A 22,469-nucleotide genomic window follows, 5' to 3' on the forward strand; every position below is an offset into this window, starting at 1 on the left:
ACGAAGCAGACTCAGCAATGAGAAAGTCTTAATATGTTCCTTTGCAAGCGAGTTTAAAAAAAAGGACTGTAATATCACCTGTTAATATAAATTGTATTTGAATTATTGTACTTTTCAGTGCATTTGTGAATTGTCTCAGGAAGTGATGTGACCCACCTTCAGACAGGAGTTCACAGCTGCAGGAGGCCACCATGGAGAATTCTTTGGACAACTGGCCATGGGGACATGACGTGAGCTCAATGTCATCGCCACTGTCCCTGAAACATACACCACACCACATCTTTTCTAGTCATGCATTTTAAGATTGCAGTGAATAAAAATAATAACTTTGTAATGCTGCTGAAAATGTATTATGGCCTGGAAAAACCCTTTACTTGGTGAAATTGACACTTTTCCACAATATATAGTGCTGAAAACTAAAGTTCTATTTCGTTTCTCCTGACCGCCAGAGGCGGTGCTTTCAGCACATGGATATCCATCACACGAACGTGCAGGTCGAGTAATAGTAACAACAAAGTCACGTGTGACCTGGGTGACGTCACCCCGTGACCCCGGCATAAAGGACCGGTAAACCCAGGAAGTGACCTCTTACATCTTCTCGCGTTTGCAGGTTGCGAGTTGGAATTTGGACAAAGCGCTGTGGTAGTTTCGTTACCCGTAGGGTTGGGGCTGTGCTTATGCATCCTCCAAGAAACTGCGCTAAGTCCACCAACTCTTTTCTCTTGTCGTATTGATTTATTACTCCGTTAAGCTGAGCGCTCTCGCTCGGTGGAGTTAGCTGATTAGCCCTCCGGGGCGGTGTCCTCACCGCTGGAGGCCGGCTTGTCTTCATTGAGGTAAGCGGTTTTCATTCATTTAAATTAAAGCGGTGTTTCTCGCCGCTGTTTATCAGTTCTGTGGCGCACGGCGCCTATCCTTGTTAATATTATTAACCGCCTTATTTTGTGTAGCCTTGTCTCCGGCCTGCTCACAGGCCGGCGGTCTTGTGTGTTGTATTGTTTGTTACTCCGTTAAGCTGAGCGCTCTCGCTCGGTGGAGTTAGCTGATTAGTCCTCCGGGGCGGCGTCCTCACCGCTGGAGGCCGGCTTGTCTTCATTCAGGTAAGCGGTTTTCATTTATTTAATTTAAAGCGGTGTTCCTCGCCGCTGTTTATCAGTTCTGTGGCGCACTGCGCCTATCTTTGTTAATATTATTAACCGCCTTATTTTGTGTAGCCTTGTCTCCGGCCTGCTCACAGGCCGGCGGTCTTGTGTGTTGTATTCGTATTGTTACTCCGTTAAGCTGAGCGTTCTCGCTCGGTGGAGTTAGCTGACTAGCCCTCCGTGGCGGTGTCCTCGCCGCTGGAGGCTGGCTTGTTGTCGCCCAGGTAAGCGGTTTTCATTCATCTAAATTAAAACGGTGTTTCTCGCCGCTGCTTATCAGTGCTGTGGCGCACGGCGCCTATCCTTGTTAATATTCCCGACCACGGGTGTGTTCGCCCGGTCGTTTTTCATTACCGCCTGATTGTTTATTTTGGGCTGCTTACTTGGGGTGTTCTCGCCCTATTTTTTAAGTTCCCTTCTGCCAGCCAGGCGTCATGGACCTATTCTCTCGCTGCGCCAACTGCCGGTCCCCCTCGAACCGGAGGACGGCCACCGCGAGTGCCCCTCATGCCTGGGTATTGATCACCTGCGGCAGGGGCTGACGGACATGGCCTGCGCAGACTGCATGTGCCTGAGCGTGGCTGCGCGGACCGCCAGGCTGGCTCGGCTGGATTCTCCGTCTGACATCCCCCGGGCCTCGGGGGGACAGGACACGGTGTCGGCTGCAGCAGCGGGGCCCAGCAAGCGCCGTGGGCTCCCCCACACGTCTTCGCTTCTAAGGCGAAAAAGAAGCGCTCGGGCGATTTGGCTCAGAAGGTGGAGGTGATGTCCACCGAGCTGGAGGAGATGAAGGCCCTGCTGGCGAATCTTCAGCCTCCGCCACAGGGGGCAGTGTTCCCGCAGCCACCCCTTCTGCCTGGCAGCCCGACTGTTCACCATCACCACCGCTTCTGTCACCGGCTGTTGATGCACGCGGCCTGGATGAACTGTCGATCCGGGCTTCGGAGAGCTTTGACTGCGGTGGGTCCGATGGTCACGGCTCCACCTCTCCGGCCGGTTCCCAGGCCACCAGCCATGGCACCGTGGCAGCGTCGGAAGGCGGATGCTCATCCATCCAGCCAACGCTGAGGGCTGCATTGGCCCGTCTGGGGTTGGACACGCCCCGGTGGCCCAGCATCAGAGCGCTTTCTTCAGAGGTCCCGCATAGCCTTCCTCGTTGTCTGTTCCGCCCTCGGCCTCATACATCGAGGAGTTACAGAGGTGTTGGGCGGACCCTAGATGCCTTCCCACCTCCCTAGTGACTGCAGGGCCCTGGCGGCAATGCAGGACACCCCTACCTACGGCCTCCTGCAGATGCCCAACATTGAGAAGCGGCTTTCATTCATTTAAATTAAAGCGGTGTTTCTCACCGCTGTTTATCAGTTCTGTGGCGCACAGTGCCTATCCTTGTTAATATTATCAACCGCTTGTTTTGTGTAGCCTTGTCTCCGGCCTGCTCACGGGCCGGCTGTCTTGTGTGTTGTATTCGTATTGTTTGTTACTCCGTTAAGCTGAGCGCTCTCGCTCGGTGGAGTTAGCTGACTAGCCCTCCGAGGCGTGTCCTCGCTGCTGGAGGCCGGCTTGTTGTCGCTCAGGTAAGCGGTTTTCATTCATTTAAATTAAAGCGGTGTTTCTCGCCGCTGTTTATCAGTTCTGTAGCGCACGGCGCCATCCTTGTTAATATTCCCGACCACGGGTGTGTTCGCCCGGTCGTTTATTTTTTATTTCCGCCTGATAGTTTATTTTGGGCTACTTACTTGGGGCGTTCTCGCCCTATTTAAGTTCCCTTCTGCCAGCCAGGTGTCATGGACCCCCAGACGCTGGAGGGGACGAGCGCGGCATCACGGGAGCTGTGTGACGCGGCTCCAGGCCTTTGCCTACTCGTCGCGGGAACTGGGCCGGCTGATGTCGTATCTCACCCTCGGCCGCCAGCAGATACGGCGGGCACAGTCCCCTCTGGCCGAGCCCGACCGGCGTGTGCTGCACTCTCTCCCTGTTGTCCCCGGGGAGCTGTTTGGCGAAGCCACTCAGCAAGCCCTGGATCGGAGTGCCCAGGTCATCTAGGCGTAACAGCAGTTCGCTGGCCCCCGCCAGGCCCACCACCATGGCAATGCTGCCCAGTCCTTCAGGGGGCCCACACCGACTCTGTCTCGGCCACGCACCCGCCAGGAGACCAGACGGGTTGATGACTTTCGCCGCCCCACCACCTCCCGGACCCGCGGTGCCGCCCCCTACACCCAGTCCGCTCCTCGTCGCCCCCATGGTGACCGACGGGGGCGCTCTGGACGGCGCTGACATCAGCGCGCCGGCGGTCGGCCGCTTTTCCAGCGAACAGCTCCAAAGCTGGAGAGCGTTGACCCCTGGGTGCTGGTAACCCTCACCGAGGGTTACCGCATCCAGTTCTGCCGCCGTCCACCACGTTTCATGGGGTCAAACACACCACCGTGAGCCATCCGGGGAAGTCCCTCGTCCCCCGGCAGGAAATCGCCACCCTCCTGGAGAAAGGAGCAGTCTCTCCCGTCGACAGGCAGAGACAGCAAGGTGGGTTCTACTCCAGGTATTTTCTGGTTCCGAAGGACGGCGGTATCCGCCCGATCCTCGACCTGAGGTCCCTCAATTCCCACTTGAGGACCATGAGATTCCGCATGCTGCGTACAGTGGATGTCTTACACCACATCCAGGCGGGCGACTGGTTTGTCACCTTCGACCTGAAAGACGCCTACTTCCATGCTCCCATTGTGCCACACCACAGGCAGTTCCTGCGGTTTGCCTTCGAGGGCCAGGCTTTCGAGTTCAATGTTCTGCCCTTTGGGATATCGCTGGCACCCCGTGTGTTCACCGGGTGTGCGGCAGCGGCATCGGCACCACTTCAGGCAAGGGGTTTGCGTGTCCTGCCTTACCTGGACGACTGGCTCGTCTGTTCACGGTCAGCAGCTCAGGCCCGCACCAACATCGCGACTGTGCTCTCGCATGTCGTAGAGCTGGGGCTCAGGGTGAATTACAAGAAGAGCTCGCTGGTGCCCAGCCAGGAGACGACTTTCTTGGGCATGCACCTGGATTCGAGGTCGTTGATGGTAACTCCCTCCCAGACCAGGATCCACAACATCCGCCTACTGCTTGGCCGCTTCGGACGGGGTAGGTCACTCGCCCTGAAGACCTTTCAGCGCCTGCTGGGCATGCTTACGGCAGCCTCCTCTCTGGTCCCGCTGGGACTCCTGGACTTACGCCGCTTCAGAGGTGGTTCAACGGTCTCCACCTCCACCCGGTGCTGCACGGGCACAGGCTCGTGAAGACGACGGATACTTTTTTTTCAGGCTCCTCCGTCCATGGAGGAGGGCTTACCTTTCGCGGGGTGTTCCGCCGGCGGCTATCCCCTCCCGGAGGGAGGTCATCACCACGGATGCTCCCCTGGGAAGCTGGGGTGCAGTCTGGCAATGCCGGACCGTCAGAGGCTACTGGAGTCCAGGGCAGCGACAGCAGCACATCAACGTGCTGGAGCTACGGGCTGTGTTCCTCGGCCTACAGCACTTCCTCCCAGGCCTCCCAGGCAGACACGTTCTGGTGCGGACGGACAACGCTACGGTAGTGTACTACATCAACCACCAGGGAGGCACAAAGTCCCTCCAGTGCTTGGAAGTGGCTGGCCAACTTCTGCGGTGGGCCCATCGACATCTCTTGAGCCTGCGTGCCATGTACTTGCCAGGCACTGCCAACAGGGCAGCGGATCTGCTGTCCCGCCAGGACCCCGATCCCGGGGAATGGAGACTCAACCCAGCGGTGGTTCTCGCCATCTGGGAACGTTTTGGCAGGGCAGAGGTGGACCTCTTTGCCTGCCAGGAGTCGACACACTGCCCTCTGTGGTTCAGCCTCCACGGCCCCAGTCCCCTGGGCCAGGATGCGCTGGCGCATGCTTGGCCGAGGCAACTGCTGTATGCCTCCCCCCCTCTGCTGCTGATCGTGCCAACCCTACACAGGGTTGCGATGGACCACCACGGGCTGCTGCTTGTCGCCCCCCCGGTGGCCGGGCCGAGTGTGGTTCCCAAGTTGCTGCAACTTCTGAACAGCGACCCCTGGTGCCTGCCAGTGAGGACTGACCTGCTATCACAGCTGGGAGGGCAGATCTGGCACCCGGATCCAGCCCGTCTGCAGCTCTGGGTATGGCCGCTGAAGGGCCGGACCCCCTGCGAGGTCCTTGTGAGCCGGCAGTGGTCAACACCATTGCAAGCTCTCGGGCACCCCCCACCAATGCCCTCTATGCCAACAGATGGAGGCTTTTCTCCAACTGGTGCTTAACTTGGGGGGAGGAGCCTACATGCTGCCCCCTGCCGACCATTCGACTGTTCCGCCAGTCTCTGCTTTGATAAGGGTCTTACCCCTGCCACCATCAAGGTGTATGCAGCTGCCATCTCTGCTCAGCATGCCAGAGTTGGGGGAAGGACCGTGGGGTCCCACGCCTTGGTGGCACGTTTCTTGAAGGGTACTCTCCGGTTGAGACCCCCCCCGATGGAGCCGGGTACCCACATGGGACCTTCACTTGGTGCTGCAGGCTCTCTGCGACGCACCGTTTTGAGCCCCTGCTCACGGCAGACATTTCATGGCTCTCCCTGAAGACTGCCTTTCTTCTGGCCATTACATCAACGAGGCGCGTCGGGGAACTACACGCGTTGTCAGTCAGTGGGGAGGGCCTGCAGTGGCACTCCGGCGACAGTGGGGTCACCCTGTGGCCTAAACCCCTCTTTCCTCCCGAAGACCCTCTCTGCTACCTTCGTCAACCAGCCCCTTAGCCTTGCGGCGTTCGAGCCGGGCCATGGTGAGAGGTTGGAACTTTTGTGCTCAGTTCGCGCCCTCAGGGTGTACGTGTCCCGTACAGAGGGCTTCCGTAGGAGCGACGCCCTGTTTCTGTGCCACACAGGGCCGAGGAAGGGTCTGGCGCTCTCTAAGCAGAGGCTATCCAAGTGGATAGTCGAGGCCATATTACATGCCTACAGGCACAGTGGCTCCCCGATTCCTCCGGCTGTCAGGGCGCACTCTGCACGGGGCGTGGTGGCCTCATGGGCATCACTGAAGGGCGTGCCCCTTTCAGACATACGCAGCACAGCCTCCTGGGCTTCCAGCTGCACCTTCACCAGGTTTTACCGTCTTAATGTCGTCCCACATAATCCTGTGGCGACGGCTGTCATTCCAGGCCCGTCGCAGCAGCACTGAGTACGGGTAGGCACTCCTCATGACCTGGTTGGTATTAGTCATCCATGTGCTGAAAGCACCGCCTCTGGCGGTCAGGAGAAACGAAATAGAACGAGGGTTATGTATATAACCGCGGTTCTATGAGTTTCGGATGACCGCCAGAGCTTGGCAGTCACTCGGAGTGTACACGAGAAGATTTGCCAAGAGGTCACTTCCTGGGTTTACCGGTCCTTTATGCCGGGGTCACGGGGTGACGTCACCCAGGTCACACGTGACTTTGTTGTTACTATTACTCGACCTGCACGTTCGTGTGATGGATATCCATGTGCTGAAAGCACCGCCTCTGGCGGTCATCCGAAACTCATAGAACCGCGGTTATATACATAACCCTCGGTTTCTCTTCTGCATGTATCTCACAGTTTCTAAGTTATGGTTATCCACTAAAAGTGAAATAAGAAAGCAGCCTGTAGCTGTCCAAAAAACATGATCAAAAGTCTGACATTTCACTGTGTGAGGAAATCAAACTTTAGACATTTTTAGGCAGATTGATTTGCTTTTGTTCAACTAGCTCATTACCCAACATGATTGTTACAGGAAAACAGCCTCGACAAGACTAAAAAGTAAATCAATAGAGGGTATTACAATACAGGGTGGCACGAAGATATGAAGTTTATCGTCAAGTGGTGAATGGATAGATCATGAGTGAGCAAAGCAAACCATGTAATATTCTTTATATGGACACATCCACCAAATAAATAAATAAATAAATAAAGACTGCAAGTTAAATCATTTTAATTTTGAACCGGTTCACCATTTTGACCTCGCACTTCAAGTCAGTGGGAACGCACTGGGAGCAACGTCATCGGAGTGAAATATCGGGAATTAACATACAGTCAAGGCGGGAAGTCTGCACATCCCTTTCACCTTCTCCACGTTTTATTACGTTACAGACTTATTCTACAATAGATTAAGTTCATTTTTTGTCACAAAATTCTACACAATAAATAAATAAATAAATAGCCCATAATGACAAAGTGAAAGCAGGTTTTTAGAAAATATGCAATTTTATTTTACTGACTCTGGCAGTGGGGGCGTGGTCAAGCGTCGGTCTGTGACCAGAGGGCGGAGTCAGGGAAGGTAAGTGGCAGAATCACTACACCTGATGTGAATTAACGTGTTTGTGTGTCTTCCCAGGAGTGCACCCTATTTAAGGAAGAGAGCGAGAGCAGAGCGGGCTCTCTCCCGACCAGAAGACGTGTGTGTGTGGCGTGTGTGTATAGGTATATCAAAGTATAGTTAAGGCTGAAAAGCTGTAATAAACGTGTTTGTGAACTCAGTTCTGGCCTGCCGTCCTTCTGTGCTCCACCCACCCATCCGAGTTGCTACACTGACAAAAATAGGTTATTTAGGGTTACATATCTGTACACACCCTGAGCCTAATACTTAGTTGATGCACCTTTGGCAGCAATTACAGCTTCAAGGCATCTTGGGAAAGAAGCTACGAGATTAGCACACTTGTTTCTGGACATTTTTGTCTGTTCCTCTTGGCATATCCTTGCAAGCTCCGTCAGGTTGGATGGGGAACATCACTACACACCCATTTTCAGCTCCTTCCACAGATGTTCAATTGAATTCAGGTCTGGGCTTTGGCTGGGCCACTCAAGGACATTTACAGACTTTCTCCGAAGCCACTCCTTTGTTCTCTTGGCTGTGCGCTTCGGGTCGTTGTCATGTTGGAAGGTAAACCTTCGCCCCAGTCTGAGGGCCAGAGTGTTCTGGAGCAGATTTTCTTCAAGGATCTCAGTGTACTTAGCTGCATTCATCTTTCCCTCTATCAGGACTAGTCACCCCATTCCCGCTGCTGAAAAACATCCCCACATCATGATGCTGCCACCACCATGCTTCACTGTAGGGATGGCATTAGCCAGGTGATGAGCAGTGCCTGGTTTCCTCCAGACATGACGCTTGGAATTCAGGCCAAAAAGTTCAATTTTGGTTTCATCAGACCAGATAATCTTGTTTTTCATGGTTTGAGAGTCCTCCAGATGCCTTTTGGCAAACTCCAAGTGGGCTGTCATGTGCCTTTTACTAAGGAGTGGCTTCCGTCTAGCCACTCTACCATAAAGGCCTGATTTGTGGAGTGCTGCCTGGATGGTTGATCTTCTGAAAGGTTCTCCCATCTCCACAAGGATATGTTGGAGCTCTGTCAGAGTGACCCTCAGGTTCTTGCTCACCTCCCTGGCCAAGGCCCGTCTTCCCCGATCGCTCAGTTTGGCTGGGCGGCCAGGTCTAGGAAGATTCTTGGTGATTCCAAACTTCTTCCATTTACAAATGATGGTGGCCACTGTGCTCTTTGGGATTTGTAAAGCTGCAGCAATTTTTCTGTACCCTTCTTCAGATCTATACTTGACACACTCCTGTTTCTGAAATCTGCAGATAATTCCTTTGACCCCATGGCTTGGAGTTTGCTCAGACATGCACTGTCAACTGTGGGACCTTATATAGGCAGGTGTTGGCAATCCCCAATCATGTCCAATCAATTTAATTTATCACAGGTGGACTCCAATTAAGTTGTAGAAACATCTCAAGCAGCATCACTGAAAACAAAATGCATCTCAGCTCACTTTTGGGAGTCATATCAAAGGGTGTGCACACTTGTGTACATACATTTTATATTTTGATTTTTAATAAATTAGCACAAATATCTAAAAACCTGCTTTCACGTTGTAATTATGGGCTATTTTGTGTAGACTTTTATGACAAAAAATGAACTCAATCCATTGTAGAATAAGTCTGAAACAAATCGTGGAGAAGGTGAAAGGGGTGTAGACTTTCCAGCTTGACTGTGCACACAGGACAGTTTTTCGATGGAATAAAAACCTGTTCTATTCCCTTCTAGCAGGTTTCATTCATTTGGTTTGATAGCATGCAATACTGTTAGCATATCGCTTATCCTACGTGTATTACGTCACACTACCCAATGGAGAATGAGCATTGAATATGGTTTACGATATTGCATGGTTGTTGAGACAACATGACATCACACATCGGAGCATGAACAGCCAGTGAGAATCTTTTCTGCTGCCCATTTCTGTATTCGCTGGAAAAGAGAAAGACGCGTTGAACACCCGAAAGGAATGCGTATATTATAATCTCATCTCATTATCTCTAGCCGCTTTATCCTTCTACAGGGTCGCAGGCAAGCTGGAGCCTATCCCAGCTGACTACGGGCGAAAGGCAGGGTACACCCTGGACAAGTCGCCAGGTCATCACAGGGCTGACACATAGACACAGACAACCATTCACACTCACACCTACGGTCAATTTAGAGTCACCAGTTAACCTAACCTGCATGTCTTTGGACTGTGGGGGAAACCGGAGCACCCGGAGGAAACCCACGCGGACACGGGGAGAACATGCAAACTCCACACAGAAAGGCCCTCGCCGGCCACGGGGCTCAAACCCGGACCTTCTTGCTGTGAGGCGACAGCGCTAACCACTACACCACCGTGCCACCCTGTACATTATAATAATAATAATAATAATCTTGGCTGGCTTTTTTTGTAGTATATCAGATATATTCCATTCAGTGACTCATCTTTGACTTGTTCAATATCATTGCTAGCTGAATGGAATACATCTGATATACCACGAAAAAAAAAGCGCCAGCCAATATTATTTAAATATGTCACTCAGATCCGCAATGTATTTTGTATGAAAAATGTGAGTTTAACAACACAAGACGACAAACTTCATTTCTTCAAGCCAACGTGTGATTTTCTTTTTATTATATCTCATTACAAAAAAAAAGGTACCCAAATTTATCAAAATTCATTGATTTCCTCATGACTGACATATAGAGATGTGTCCCGGATGGAGCTTGTACAACCCCGATTCCAAAAAAGTTGGGACAAAGTACAAATTGTAAATAAAAACGGAATGCAATGATGTGGAAGTTTCAAAATTCCATATTTTATTCAGAATAGAACATAGATGACATATCAAATGTTTAAACTGAGAAAATGTATCATTTAAAGAGAAAAATTAGGTAATTTTAAATTTCATGACAACACATCTCAAAAAAGTTGGGACAAGGGCATGTTTACCACTGTGAGACATCCCCTTTTCTTTTTACAACAGTCTGTAAACATCTGGGGACTGAGGAGACAAGTTGCTCAAGTTTAGGGATAGGAATGTTAACCCATTCTTGTCTAATGTAGGATTCTAGTTGCTCAACTGTCTTAGGTCTTTTTTGTCGTATCTTCCGTTTTATGATGCGCCAAATGTTTTCTATGGGTGAAAAATCTGGACTGCAGGCTGGCCAGTTCAGTACCCGGACCCTCTTCTACGCAGCCATGATGCTGTAATTGATGCAGTATGTGGTTTAGCATTGTCATGTTGGAAAATGCAAGGTCTTCCCTGAAAGAGACGTCGTCTGGATGGGAGCATATGTTGCTCTAGAACCTGGATATACCTTTCAGCATTGATGGTGTCTTTCCAGATGTGTAAGCTGCCCATGCCACATGCACTAATGCAACCCCATACCATCAGAGATGCAGGCTTCTGAACTGAGCGCTGATAACTTGGGTCGTCCTTCTCCTCTTTAGTCCGAATGACACGGCGTCCCTGATTTCCATAAAGAACTTCAAATTTTGATTCGTCTGACCACAGAACAGTTTTCCACTTTGCCACAGTCCATTTTAAATAAGCCTTGGCCCAGAGAAGATGTCTGCGCTTCTGGATCATGTTTAGATACAGCTTCTTCTTAGAGTTTTAGCTGGCAACGGCGGATGGCACGGTGAATTGTGTTCACAGATAATGTTCTCTGGAAATATTCCTGAGCCCATTTTGTGATTTCCAATACAGAAGCATGCCTGTATGTGATGCAGTGCCGTCTAAGGGCCCGAAGATCACGGGCACCCAGTATGGTTTTCCGGCCTTGACCCTTACACACAGAGATTCTTCCAGATTCTCTGAATCTTTTGATGATATTATGCACTGTAGATTCAAACTCTTTGCAAATTTACACTGTCGAACTCCTTTCTGATATTGCTCCACTATTTGTCGGCGCAGAATTAGGGGGATTGGTGATCCTCTTCCCATCTTTACTTCTGAGAGCCGCTGCCACTCCAAGATGCTCTTTCTATACCCAGTCATGTTAATGACCTATTGCCAATTGACTTAATGAGTTGCAATTTGGTCCTCCAGCTGTTCCTTTTTTGTACCTTTAACTTTTCCAGCCTCTTACTGCCCCTGTCCCAACTTTTTTTTAGATATGTTGCCATCATGAAATTTCAAATTTGGCACGAAATTTCAAAATGTCTCACTTTCGACATTTGATATGTTGTCTATGTTCTATTGTGAATACAATATCAGTTTTTGAGATTTGTAAATTATTGCATTCCATTTTTATTTATGATTTGTACTTTGTCCCAACTTTTTTGGACTCGGGGTTGTATGAAAAATACGAATCGCATATTTCCCAGTAACACACTCGTATCCATATAATGTATACATTCAGATTTTTGCACTGAAATATATTTATATTGAACTTGAACTTTCAAAAACAGATTTCTATAGGTTTCAGAACGGTTTCCTGTTAAACACCGTATTTAACCAAGGCTGCTTCTTTAAACGATGGTAAATAGAGGTCTTTGCTGAGGTTTACTCAATCTAGATTTCACCAACAGTGAATATTTAACACAAATTTTCAAAGATGGCTTGTGAGGTCGTATGGAAGCCATCAAACTTAATATTGGCCAAGAAAAAACAAACAATCTGGGACTGAAATTAGAGTAGACCAATACCAACCAAAAATAGGCCAATACTGGGCCAATGCAAGTTAGACCAGACTAGCTCACTAGACATCTATGGACGGCTCTTATTAGTTACTGGATTGCCTCGATACTGTTTATTCAGGCTTAAAAATTGGCTTTGAACATCCAGTCCTGTACCAAGAGCTGCTAAAACCAATTCATCCTCCAGCTATGATCAGTGGCTATGTACTGTGCCCACTCCATCCAGCCTTCTTCTCCTTCCTTCCTTCTAAAGGTAAATATTTATCCCCCGCTGTTTACCCAGGATCTATGCAGTCCTGAATGTCAGCAACCCAGGAGTTCTTCTGAAGAGAGTCAATGGTTTCCAAGATGTACTCACCACCATTTTCCACCTGTAGCAGAGCATAAACGCATGGAGTTTTTACGACTGGCTCATTTCCCAGCACTATTTACCACCAGTGAAACCACACAGATTAATAGTTTCCACATTAGCGCTATAAACTAAAGCTCTATGGTTAATAATGATTTAAAATGATATTAATATCAACTTGTGTACATGACAACTTTGTACACAAGATGAAAATAAGTTGAAATAAAGGAATTGTGATGCAGACAAACATCTCAATAGTGTACTCTCAGTCTTGAAAAATAATGGATTATAATCTACAATAAGCTTCCCCCCCTCTTTGGCTCAATTTTAAAAATACAGAACATTTAAAACTACAATCATAGTTGAATAATTCTGACTGGTCAAAAAGTGTTGATAGGCATATCAGGTGAAAATTCAAATTCAACTGCTTGAAACTGGTCTCAATGAATTCAGAATTAAATGCAGGACAACATACTTTTTACAGAATTACAATATGTTTATCCGTTCTTGAGATGTTACAAATCAAAGATTGAAAAATAGCTTAATTTTTAGAAAACTACCGTAATATTCTGTATGAGGCTCACATGCTCCAAAATGGGCTTCATTAAGCAATGAGATCAAATGTTCTCTTCATAACTTTTCTATTTTTCCAAGATATTTACATGGAAATTGGCAGGCACATAGATGGTTGTATACTGAATACAAAATTTGAAAAAAAAAAGGGGGGGGGGGGGGGGAGGGGAAACATTATGCAAACTAGTATTTAATTAGCATTAAGTATTGCTAATTAGGTTAAAAAAGGCACATTAAATAGGTTAAAAAAAGATTATTTCTAATACCCTCTTTTTGTTCTGTCGGCCTTTGTATTTCTCAGGGCCTACTAGTTTTTATATGAAAAAATATATAAATTATTTTTTCAATTAATATTAACAGCTTTCAAAGCAAACCTCAAAAAAAAAAAAAAACCTGTGAGCCACATCCAATAAACAATTCACATTAACTGAATTGAAATTGACACTCGCATTTCTGACTGCTGGTTTTTTAAAATTTCATTCTGACCACCAAGATCTCAATATTTTTCATCAAAACAACTCCAGTTATATTCTAAAATAGTTATTTACATGAATCCATTTTATTTGAAAAAAAAAAAAGCAGATAAAGCTATGAAAACTCAATTCAAAAAGTCTCCCGTGAATCATAATATCAAAACTAGCTGACAGAAATTTTTGCTGAATATTTCATCAGAAACAGTGAGGGCAAGAGAACATCCCTAAAAAAGTTCTCTGATTGATATTCATAAGTAATCCAGTTGGAAACCAATTAGAAGAGAGAGCCTGACTGCTTTCCCATGACTCAAAAAGAAAAGCACCAGCAGAGAGTTTTTACTCTGTTGTACCAACTTCAACCTGCCATTACTCCCAAAGTACTGAGCAGATCTTAACGAGATAAATTTCTTCGGAAAGCAGAAATAAGCTTTTTAATGACAGAATGATGGTATTCACAATAGAAACTATTCAAGAGTTAAGCTATGACAGATTTGGAAACTTAGATGAGTGTCTGCATGCACAGTTTTCACAGCACGGCCAGCGAGCGTCTGATATGCCTACTGTTGATTACAGTTTTAACATAGCCGCTCTGAAAGTAATTTATATTAATACGCTGTCGTTTCCATAGTGACACAGGGCCTTGTATGGTGGGCACACCACGTAAGTGGATTTTTTTCTTTTTTTTCCATTTTATTTCATTTTATTTGAAAGGGACCATGTGCAATTAAAAACAAATGTTGCCATTTGATGCACTGCACCAGAGTTAGCCTTAGGCTAATTTACATCTGCAGTCCCTACTATTTTGAAAATATCATTGCTATCATGAAGATTTCTGTAAATAGACCTTTATTTAGCACTAATGAACGGCATCTCAAACATCAGTTCTTTTTAACGGTCAGCACTGATGCTGTAATGTTATGTTTTCCAACTCTGGAAACTCCTCAGGATGCAGAGCTTTGTGATTTCTCAAACACCACAGGTTTTTTTTTTTTTTTAACATTTTATTCTATCCACATACACTAGATATGAGCAATCGCATGCTCGGATTGGCTACTCTATTACTAGGATATCGGCTCATATACCGTGAGTAGAGAAAAACAAAATGGGGGAACGTGTTGCTGAACCAACCAAGGACGACATAAAAACTTGACTTGAAAATAAAACCTCAAAAAATACAAAAAGAAACAAAACATGGAATAAAAGTATTTGATGGTAAGAATGTCTCTTTTCTTATTTTTCAAGAATCATCATCGTAATCATCGCATTTTTAACAACTTGCTCCTGTCATTTTGTTTACATTCTAAGCAGAAACTATTTTGTCAGACGTTTTGTATAAAGTTTTTATTTATCGAATTTGCAAAAAAATAAAAAATGCTCCGTTTCTCAAAATCCAGTGAATGTGGATAAAATAAAACAGCTATTCCACTCACTCAATCTCGTCGTACATGGCTTATAGCCAGCTATCAGCTCACAATTTTGTGTAATAACTGTTAAATAGCTGCGATAAATGTAACTGATAACAGGATGTACACTGGTGCTTGAAAGTTTGTGAACCCTTTAGAATTTTCTATATTTCTGCATAAATATGACCTAAAACATCATCAGATTTTCACACAAATCCTAAAAGTAGATAAAGAGAACCCACTTAAACAAATGAGACAAAAATATTATACTTGGTCATTTACTTAGTGAGGAAAATGATCCAATATTACATATCTGTGAGTGGCAAAAGTATGTGAACCTCTAGGATTAGCAGTTAATTTGAAGGTGAAATTAGAGTTAGGTGTTTTCAATCAATGGGATGACAAATCAGGTGTGAGTGGGCACCCTGTTTTAGTTAAAGAACAGGGATCTATCAAAGTCTGAGCTTCACAACACGTTTGTGGAAGTGTATCATGGCATGAACAGATTTCTGAGGACCTCAGAAAAAGCATTGGTGATGCTCATCAGGCTGGAAAAGGTTATAAAACTATCTATCTCTAAAGAGTTTGGACTCCACCAATCCACAGACAGACAGACTGTGGAGGAATGGAGGAATTTCAAGACCAAAATAGAATTTTTGGTTTAAACGAGAAGCATTATGCTTGGAGAAAGGAAAATAATGCATTCCAGCACAAGACCCTAATCCCATCTGTGAAACATGCTGGTGGTAGTATTATGGTTTGGGCCTGTTTTGCTGCATCTGGGCCAGGACGGCTTGCCGTCATTGATGGAACAATGAATTCTGAAGGAAAATGTCAGGACATCTGTCCATGAACTGAATCTCAAGAGAAGGTGGGGTCATGCAGCAAGACAACGACACTAAGCACACAAGTCGTTCTCCCAAAAAATGGTTAAAGAATAATAAAGTTCATGTTTTGGAATGGCCAAGTCAAAGTCCTGACCTTAATCCAATCGAAATGTTGTGCAAGCAGTTCATGTGAGGAAACCCACCAACAACCCAGAGCTGAAGCTAATCTGTACGGAGGAATGGGCTAAAATTCCTCCAAACCGGTATGCAGGACTGATCAACAGTTACCGGAAACGTTTAGTTGCAGTTATTGCTGCACAAGGCAGTCACACCAGATACTGAAAGCAAAGGTTCACATACTTTTGGCACTCACTATTGGATCATTTTCCTCAATAAATAAAGGACCAAGTATAATATTTTTGTCTCATTTGTTTAACTGGGTTCTCTTTATCTACTCTTAGGACTTGTGTGAAAGTCTGATGTTGTTTTAGGTCATATTTATGCAGAAATATAGAAAATTCTGAAGAGTTCACAAACTTTCAAGCACCACTGTAGCTTGTTTCGTGTACGTTCCACATCATTAATTGTAACAGTCAGGAAATTGCTGTAGTATAAGAGGAATAAAACACTTCAGGACTTGCTGTTATGGGAAATTTATCAACTTTGAAGCAATACCAGAAATTGGAAGGATAAATCTTTCAACCAGAACAAGATGCTTCTTAGTCAGATGAAATGAACATCACAAGAATTCAACTCACATTTACAGTTAAGACATAAATGTAAAATATCACAGTTGATTAAGAATAATTACTTCACAAAACCAAAATTTGTGATAACACTAAAAACGTAACATAAAAGCAAACAGACACTAAAGAGATTGTGTGCGTGTGTGTGCAAGAGAGAAGAAAGATGATGAAGTCATGCTACCTTGAGCACAAATGTGTTGTCTTTATCAGGCATCTCCAGAGGCATCGTGGTCCTCACCTCCACAATGGCGGACAAAGGCACACTCACTTTCGGCTTTGAGGACTAGAAGGGAAGAATAATTTTTTTTAAGCCATATATAGGTACAGCAGATACAGAACTAACTATAGAGATAAATTCTACATTTGCAGGTGCTGGTCATATAATTAGAATACCATGAAAAAGTTGATTTCAGTAATTCCATTCAAAAAGTGAAACTTGTATATTATACACTACCGTTCAAAAGTTTGGGGTGTTTTCCATGAAAAGTCACAATTTTATCTACCACCATAAGTTGTAAAATGAATAGAAAATATAGTCAAGACATTTTTCTGGCCATTTTGAGCATTTAATCGACCCCACAAATGTGATGCTCCAGAAACTCAATCTGCTCAAAGGAAGGTCAGTTTTATAGCTTCTCTAAAGAGCTAAACTGTTTTCAGCTGTGCTAACATGATTGTACAAGGGTTTTCTAATCATCCATTAGCCTTCTGAGGCAATGAGCAAACACATTGTACCATTAGAACACTGGAGTGATAGTTGCTGGAAATGGGCCTCTATACACCTATGTAGATATTGCACCAAAAACCAGGCATTTGCAGCTAGAATAGTAATTTACCACATTAGCAATGTATAGAGTATTTCTGATTAGTTTAAAGTGATCTTCACTGAAAAGAACAGTGCTTTTCTTTCAAAAATAAGGAAATTTCAAAGTGACCCCAAACTTTTGAACGGTATTCATTCATTACACACAGACTGATATATTTCAAGTGTTTATTTCTTTTAATTTTGATGATTATAACTGACAACTAATGAAAACCCCAAATTCAGTATCTCAGAAAATTAGAATATTGTGAAAAGGTTCAATATTGAAGACACCTGGTGCCACACTCTAATCAGCTAATTAACTCAAAACACCTGCAAAGGCCTTTAAATGGTCTCTCAGTCTAGTTCTGTAGGCTCCACAATCATGGGGAAGACTGCTGACTTGACAGTTGTCCAAAAGACGACCATTGACACCTTGCACAAGGAGGGCAAGACACAAAAAGGTCATTGCTAAAGAGGCTGGCTGTTCACAGAGCTCTGTGTCCAAGCACATTAATAGAGAGGTGAAGGGAAGGAAAAGATGTGGTAGAAAAAAAAAAAGGGTGTACAAGCAATAAGGATAACTACGGAGTCCCTCTGGTGACATGGGTGGGAAAAAAAAAAAATTCCGTGGCCACGAGTTAATAACGCGTGGGAACGAGATCCTATTCCGTGGCCACGACTTGTTTAATGCGTGGGAACGAGATGATTATTAGGTGGCCACGAATTAATAACGCGTGGCCACGAGAAGTGTTAGTCATTTCATCACTGAGACTGCTGACTTTCTGGCATCAGTAGCTTCAGCCGCAAATATGGACAAGTTTGATCTGATTTCGTTTTATTTTAATCTAGGAATGAATTATAATATCCTTAAATCACTTGCAGTTAGCAGCCGAATTAAGTGTCTCTTGCTCAGAATTACTCCATGTCTAACTGCAAGTGATTTAAGGATATCATTATAATTCTTGCCTAGATTAAAATAAAACGAAATCAGATCAAACTTGTCCATATTTGCGGCTGAAGCTACTGATGCCAGAAAGTCAGCAGTCTCAGTGATGAAATGACTAACACTTCTCGTGGCCACGCGTTATTAACTCGTGGCCACGGAATATATTTTTTTTCCCCACCCATGTCACCAGAGGGGCTCCGTAGATAACTGCACCCTGGAGAGGAATGTGAAACAAAACCCATTCAAAAATGTGGGGGAGAGTCACAAAGAGTGGACTGCAGCTGGAGCCAGTGCTTCAAGAACCACCACGCACAGACGTATGCAAGACATGGGTTTCAGCTGTCGCATTCCTTGTGTCAAGCCACTCTTGAACAAGAGACAGCGTCAGAAGCGTCTCGCCTGGGCTAAAAACAAAAAGGACTGGACTGCTGCTGAGTGGTCCAAAGTTATGTTTTCTGATGAAAGTAAATTTTGCATTTCCTTTGGAAATCAAGGTCCCAGAGTCTGGAGGAAGAGAGGAGAGGCACAGAATCCACGTTGCTTGAGGTCCAGTGTAAAGTTTCCACAGTCAGTGATGCTTTGGGGTGCCATGTCATCTGCTGGTGTTGGTCCACTGTGTTTTCTGAGGTCCAAGGTCAACGCATCCGTCTACCAGGAAGTTTTAGAGCACTTCATGCTTCCTGCTGCTGACCAACTTTATGGAGATGCAGATTTCATTTTCCAACAGGACTCGGCACCTGCACACAGTGCCAAAGCTACCAGTACCTGGTTTAAGGACCATGGTATCCCTGTTCTTAATTGGCCAGCAAACTCGCCTGACCTTAACCCCATAGAAAATCTATGGGGTATTGTGAAGAGGAAGATGCGATACGCCAGACCCAACAATGCAGAAGAGCTGAAGGCCACTATCAGAGCAACCTGGGCTCTCATAACACCTGAGCAATGCCACAGACTGATCGACTCCATGCCATGCCAAATTGCTGCAGTAATTCAGGCAAAAGGAGCCCCAACTAAGTATTGAGTGCTGTACATGCTCATACTTTTCATGGTCATACTTTTCAGTTGGCCAACATTTCTAAAAATCCTTTTTTTGTATTGGTCTTAAGTAATATTCTAATTTTCTGGAGATACTGAATTTGGGATTTTCATTAGTTGTCAGTTATAATCATCAAAATTAAAAGAAACATTTGAAATATAAATCAGTCTGTGTGTAATGAACAGAGATGGGTGTAACGCGTTACTAAGTAACGCGTTACTGTACTCCCACTACAGTTGTCGGTAACGTATAACGCGTTACTGTTATAAGTTTATTAATCACATTACAGTTCCTAACATAGTAGAGTAACGCGTTACTTTTATAAGTTCATTAATCACACTACAGTTCCTAATGGTGCGCACTGCCGTGATGTTGCCAAAGTTTAAAGTGCGATGGCTGAGGGAGAACGAGAGGAAAGAAGCCGCGAAGAATTTACTGCTTGCAGAGTGTCGCGCTCCAGTTCTTCATGCGCCCGTTTTGGGGAATAAGACTCCCGCCGCCTCCTACAGCACTGTGGCTGAGAAGGAGTTCTTTGACTTTGACAAGGAGGAAAACACGTCTTCCTTCAGCTGTGACACAGAAGTCCTAGAGTATTTGCAATCGGGGTCAGAGATGGAAGTACTTAATCGGTTTCCTCATATAAAAAAAATATAATCACTGAAATTAAACACAGCTACCCCATCTAGTGCGCCAGTTGAGAGGCTGTTCAGCCTGGGTGGTCTCGTGCTGACGCCTAGAAGAAACAGGTTGTCAGACAACAGATTTGAAAGACTGCTCCTCATGTGCTACAATCATTGCTTTAGTGGGGAGCACCCCCAGTAAGTTAACGAAGTCTGTTTGCAAGGCTAGACCGACAATCAAACGTGTTTAATTGACTTCATCTAGGTTAAATGGTCATTGTGGTATTTAAATTTTAAGGCATTTATGCTGTGTTTTCTTTATAGACTACCTCTTATTTAGGGCCCGTTTACACGAGCACGCTGTCTGGTAAAAATGACTAAATATTTTATCGGAAGTGCCTTTCGTCTACACGGGGACGGCGTTTCCGAGGCTGAAAAACAGAAAAAATTGAAAACGCCTTCCAAAGTGGATAAGTTAAAAACGGCCCCCGTTGCATATCCGTCTAAACTACCCAATACGCGAAACTCTGCTCGGATCTGCTCACGTCGGGTACGCGTTTACGTCATACATATGCCATATACTGTACATGCCAGCCCGGGAAGTAAGAAAGTAAGTAAAAAAGTAAGAGCATGTCTGATTACATCGATCCAATGGACCTTCAAGCTTCTCTGGCAGCTTTAATAAACGTCCAGGAGTCCTTCGAACATCTATACCGAATCTGCACATATACCGTTAATGAACAGAGGCGGGTATAGTATGCTCTTACTTTTTTACTTACTTTCTTACTTACCATAGCCAGAGTAGTCAAAGTTTTCGCGGCGCAGATGTGCAGATCAGACAAGACGGAAGATGTTGCGCATGCGTGCAGACATAGCGGAGGTCTTTCACAGCACCGCCTGGCATGCACATCTGTGACAGAGCGCAATGCGTCTGTCACTAAACAGCGGTTCCTCCCGCTGGTCATGTTTCAATGGTCAAGTGCAATGGACTAAACCACAGTTGCAAAGACATTCCAAATACAATCTGTGTTGTATGTCTGTTGTGGGTTTGGTAATGGGGGCTTTACAAGTATGTTTTGTTACGGGTACGTTTGTTACAACTTTTAGATATGTAAACCTGAAATGTTTGGTCCATGTGTTCATAGTAAAAGACGCGACACAGGTTTAAACAGCGCAAGCATTTATTAGTTTTCACTATAAACAATAGCGTATAAAGATTCATTAAGTGCGCACGTTTAACATCTGAATCCTTTTCTGCTAGAGTTTATCTAACATCAGCCAGAAATGTTTGTTTACCATTTACCTGCTGTAGTCTTCCGGGTGCGGGACCAAACCAGAACGCAGGTCTGAAAGCGCTTTTCAAGGTTTCTTCTGCGATGCGCGGGAAAGCAGCTCATTAGAGCGGAGAGAAATGGTCTAAAAATCTTACGTAAGTGTTTGTTGTAATATTTAAGGTCTGCACATTGTTGTAGGAGTGTAATGCATGCAGTGAAAATGTTTAGAACTGTTAAAATCTGTCTAGATGTGTTGATTGATTTTAACTGTGTTAAGACTGTGCCGTAGTCTTTTAAATATGCGCTGCACTGTTCATTCGGGGGAGATGGCCTCGGCAGGGAGAGGACGCATGACTTGAGCTCTGTGTGAGTAATGCCAGAGTAGCCTAGCTTGCGTGGGCATTTTGTCCCAGAATTTTTGTTTTTGTTTGGTTTTGTCATCAGTGTTTTTTTTTTGTTTGTTTGTTTGTCCTGTTTGTGTTAACTGCCGGCTTAAGAATAAAAAGAAAACTATTTTTGTACAAGAATTTTCCTTGTTTTGCTCATCATTCTGACTGACTACTCCATCCACTCGGCACACTCTATTACAACATCCAATTGAATTCCACACATTTATGCGTCACCGTATAGACGCAGATTTCCTCCTTGAAAACGGTCGTGTAGACGCGGAAAAAAGTGAGAACAAAAACGGACTTTTGCGTTTTTGTTTCAGACCGTCCCCGTGTAAAGTGGGCCTTAACTTAAGTGTCTGCAGGCGATTTAATTTGTGCTAATTTTAGTCAGTGCTGTTTTCAAGCTAGCCTCTTATTTGTTTTAGACTTTTGAGGAGGCTTGTTTTTTTTGGCATAAGCCTGTCCACAGACCCATACTGACTCTTCTTCCTCTGTACCACTTGTTCATGTCGTCATCATGACATTTAAGCCTTAAATTTTTTTATTAAAGGGCATTAAAGAAAGGCTTGCCTTGTGTCTTACTGATTGAAATAGGAAGTGTGCCTGCACATATAGGCCTAGGGTTTGGGGTTTTTTTTCTTAACGCTGTAGCTGAGTAATGCAATGTAATGTAAGGAGTTACTGTTCATAAAGAGTAATGAAGTAATGTAATGCATTACATTTTTTACAGTAGCGAGTAATGTGTAATTGATTACTTTTTTTAAGTAACGACCCCAACACTGGTAATGAATGAATAGAATATACACGTTTCACTTTTTGAATGGAATTACTGAAATAAAAATCAACTTTTTCATGATATTCTAATTATATGACCAGCACCTGTACATGCCCAGATTCAATGTGAGTGTACAGTACACTCACT

General features: G+C 45.2%; 1 protein-coding gene across 3 annotated transcripts in view; it reads right to left on the reverse strand.

The window, feature by feature from the left end:
* The window catches only part of LOC132871603 (SH2B adapter protein 2), a 77,190-nt gene that overhangs the window by 14,219 nt on the left and 40,502 nt on the right, over positions 1-22,469 (reverse strand). For all 3 annotated transcript variants that reach the window (XM_060905886.1, XM_060905885.1, XM_060905887.1), the window contains exons 3-5: positions 16,656-16,757; positions 12,383-12,474; positions 157-257 (exon numbers count right to left, since the gene is read on the reverse strand). In XM_060905886.1, the coding sequence (XP_060761869.1) occupies positions 157-257; positions 12,383-12,474; positions 16,656-16,757 (295 nt within the window). The remainder of the gene's footprint in view (positions 1-156; positions 258-12,382; positions 12,475-16,655; positions 16,758-22,469) is intronic.

This window comes from Neoarius graeffei, chromosome 23, assembly GCF_027579695.1.
Source record: "Neoarius graeffei isolate fNeoGra1 chromosome 23, fNeoGra1.pri, whole genome shotgun sequence".
Lineage (NCBI taxonomy): Eukaryota > Metazoa > Chordata > Actinopteri > Siluriformes > Ariidae > Neoarius > Neoarius graeffei.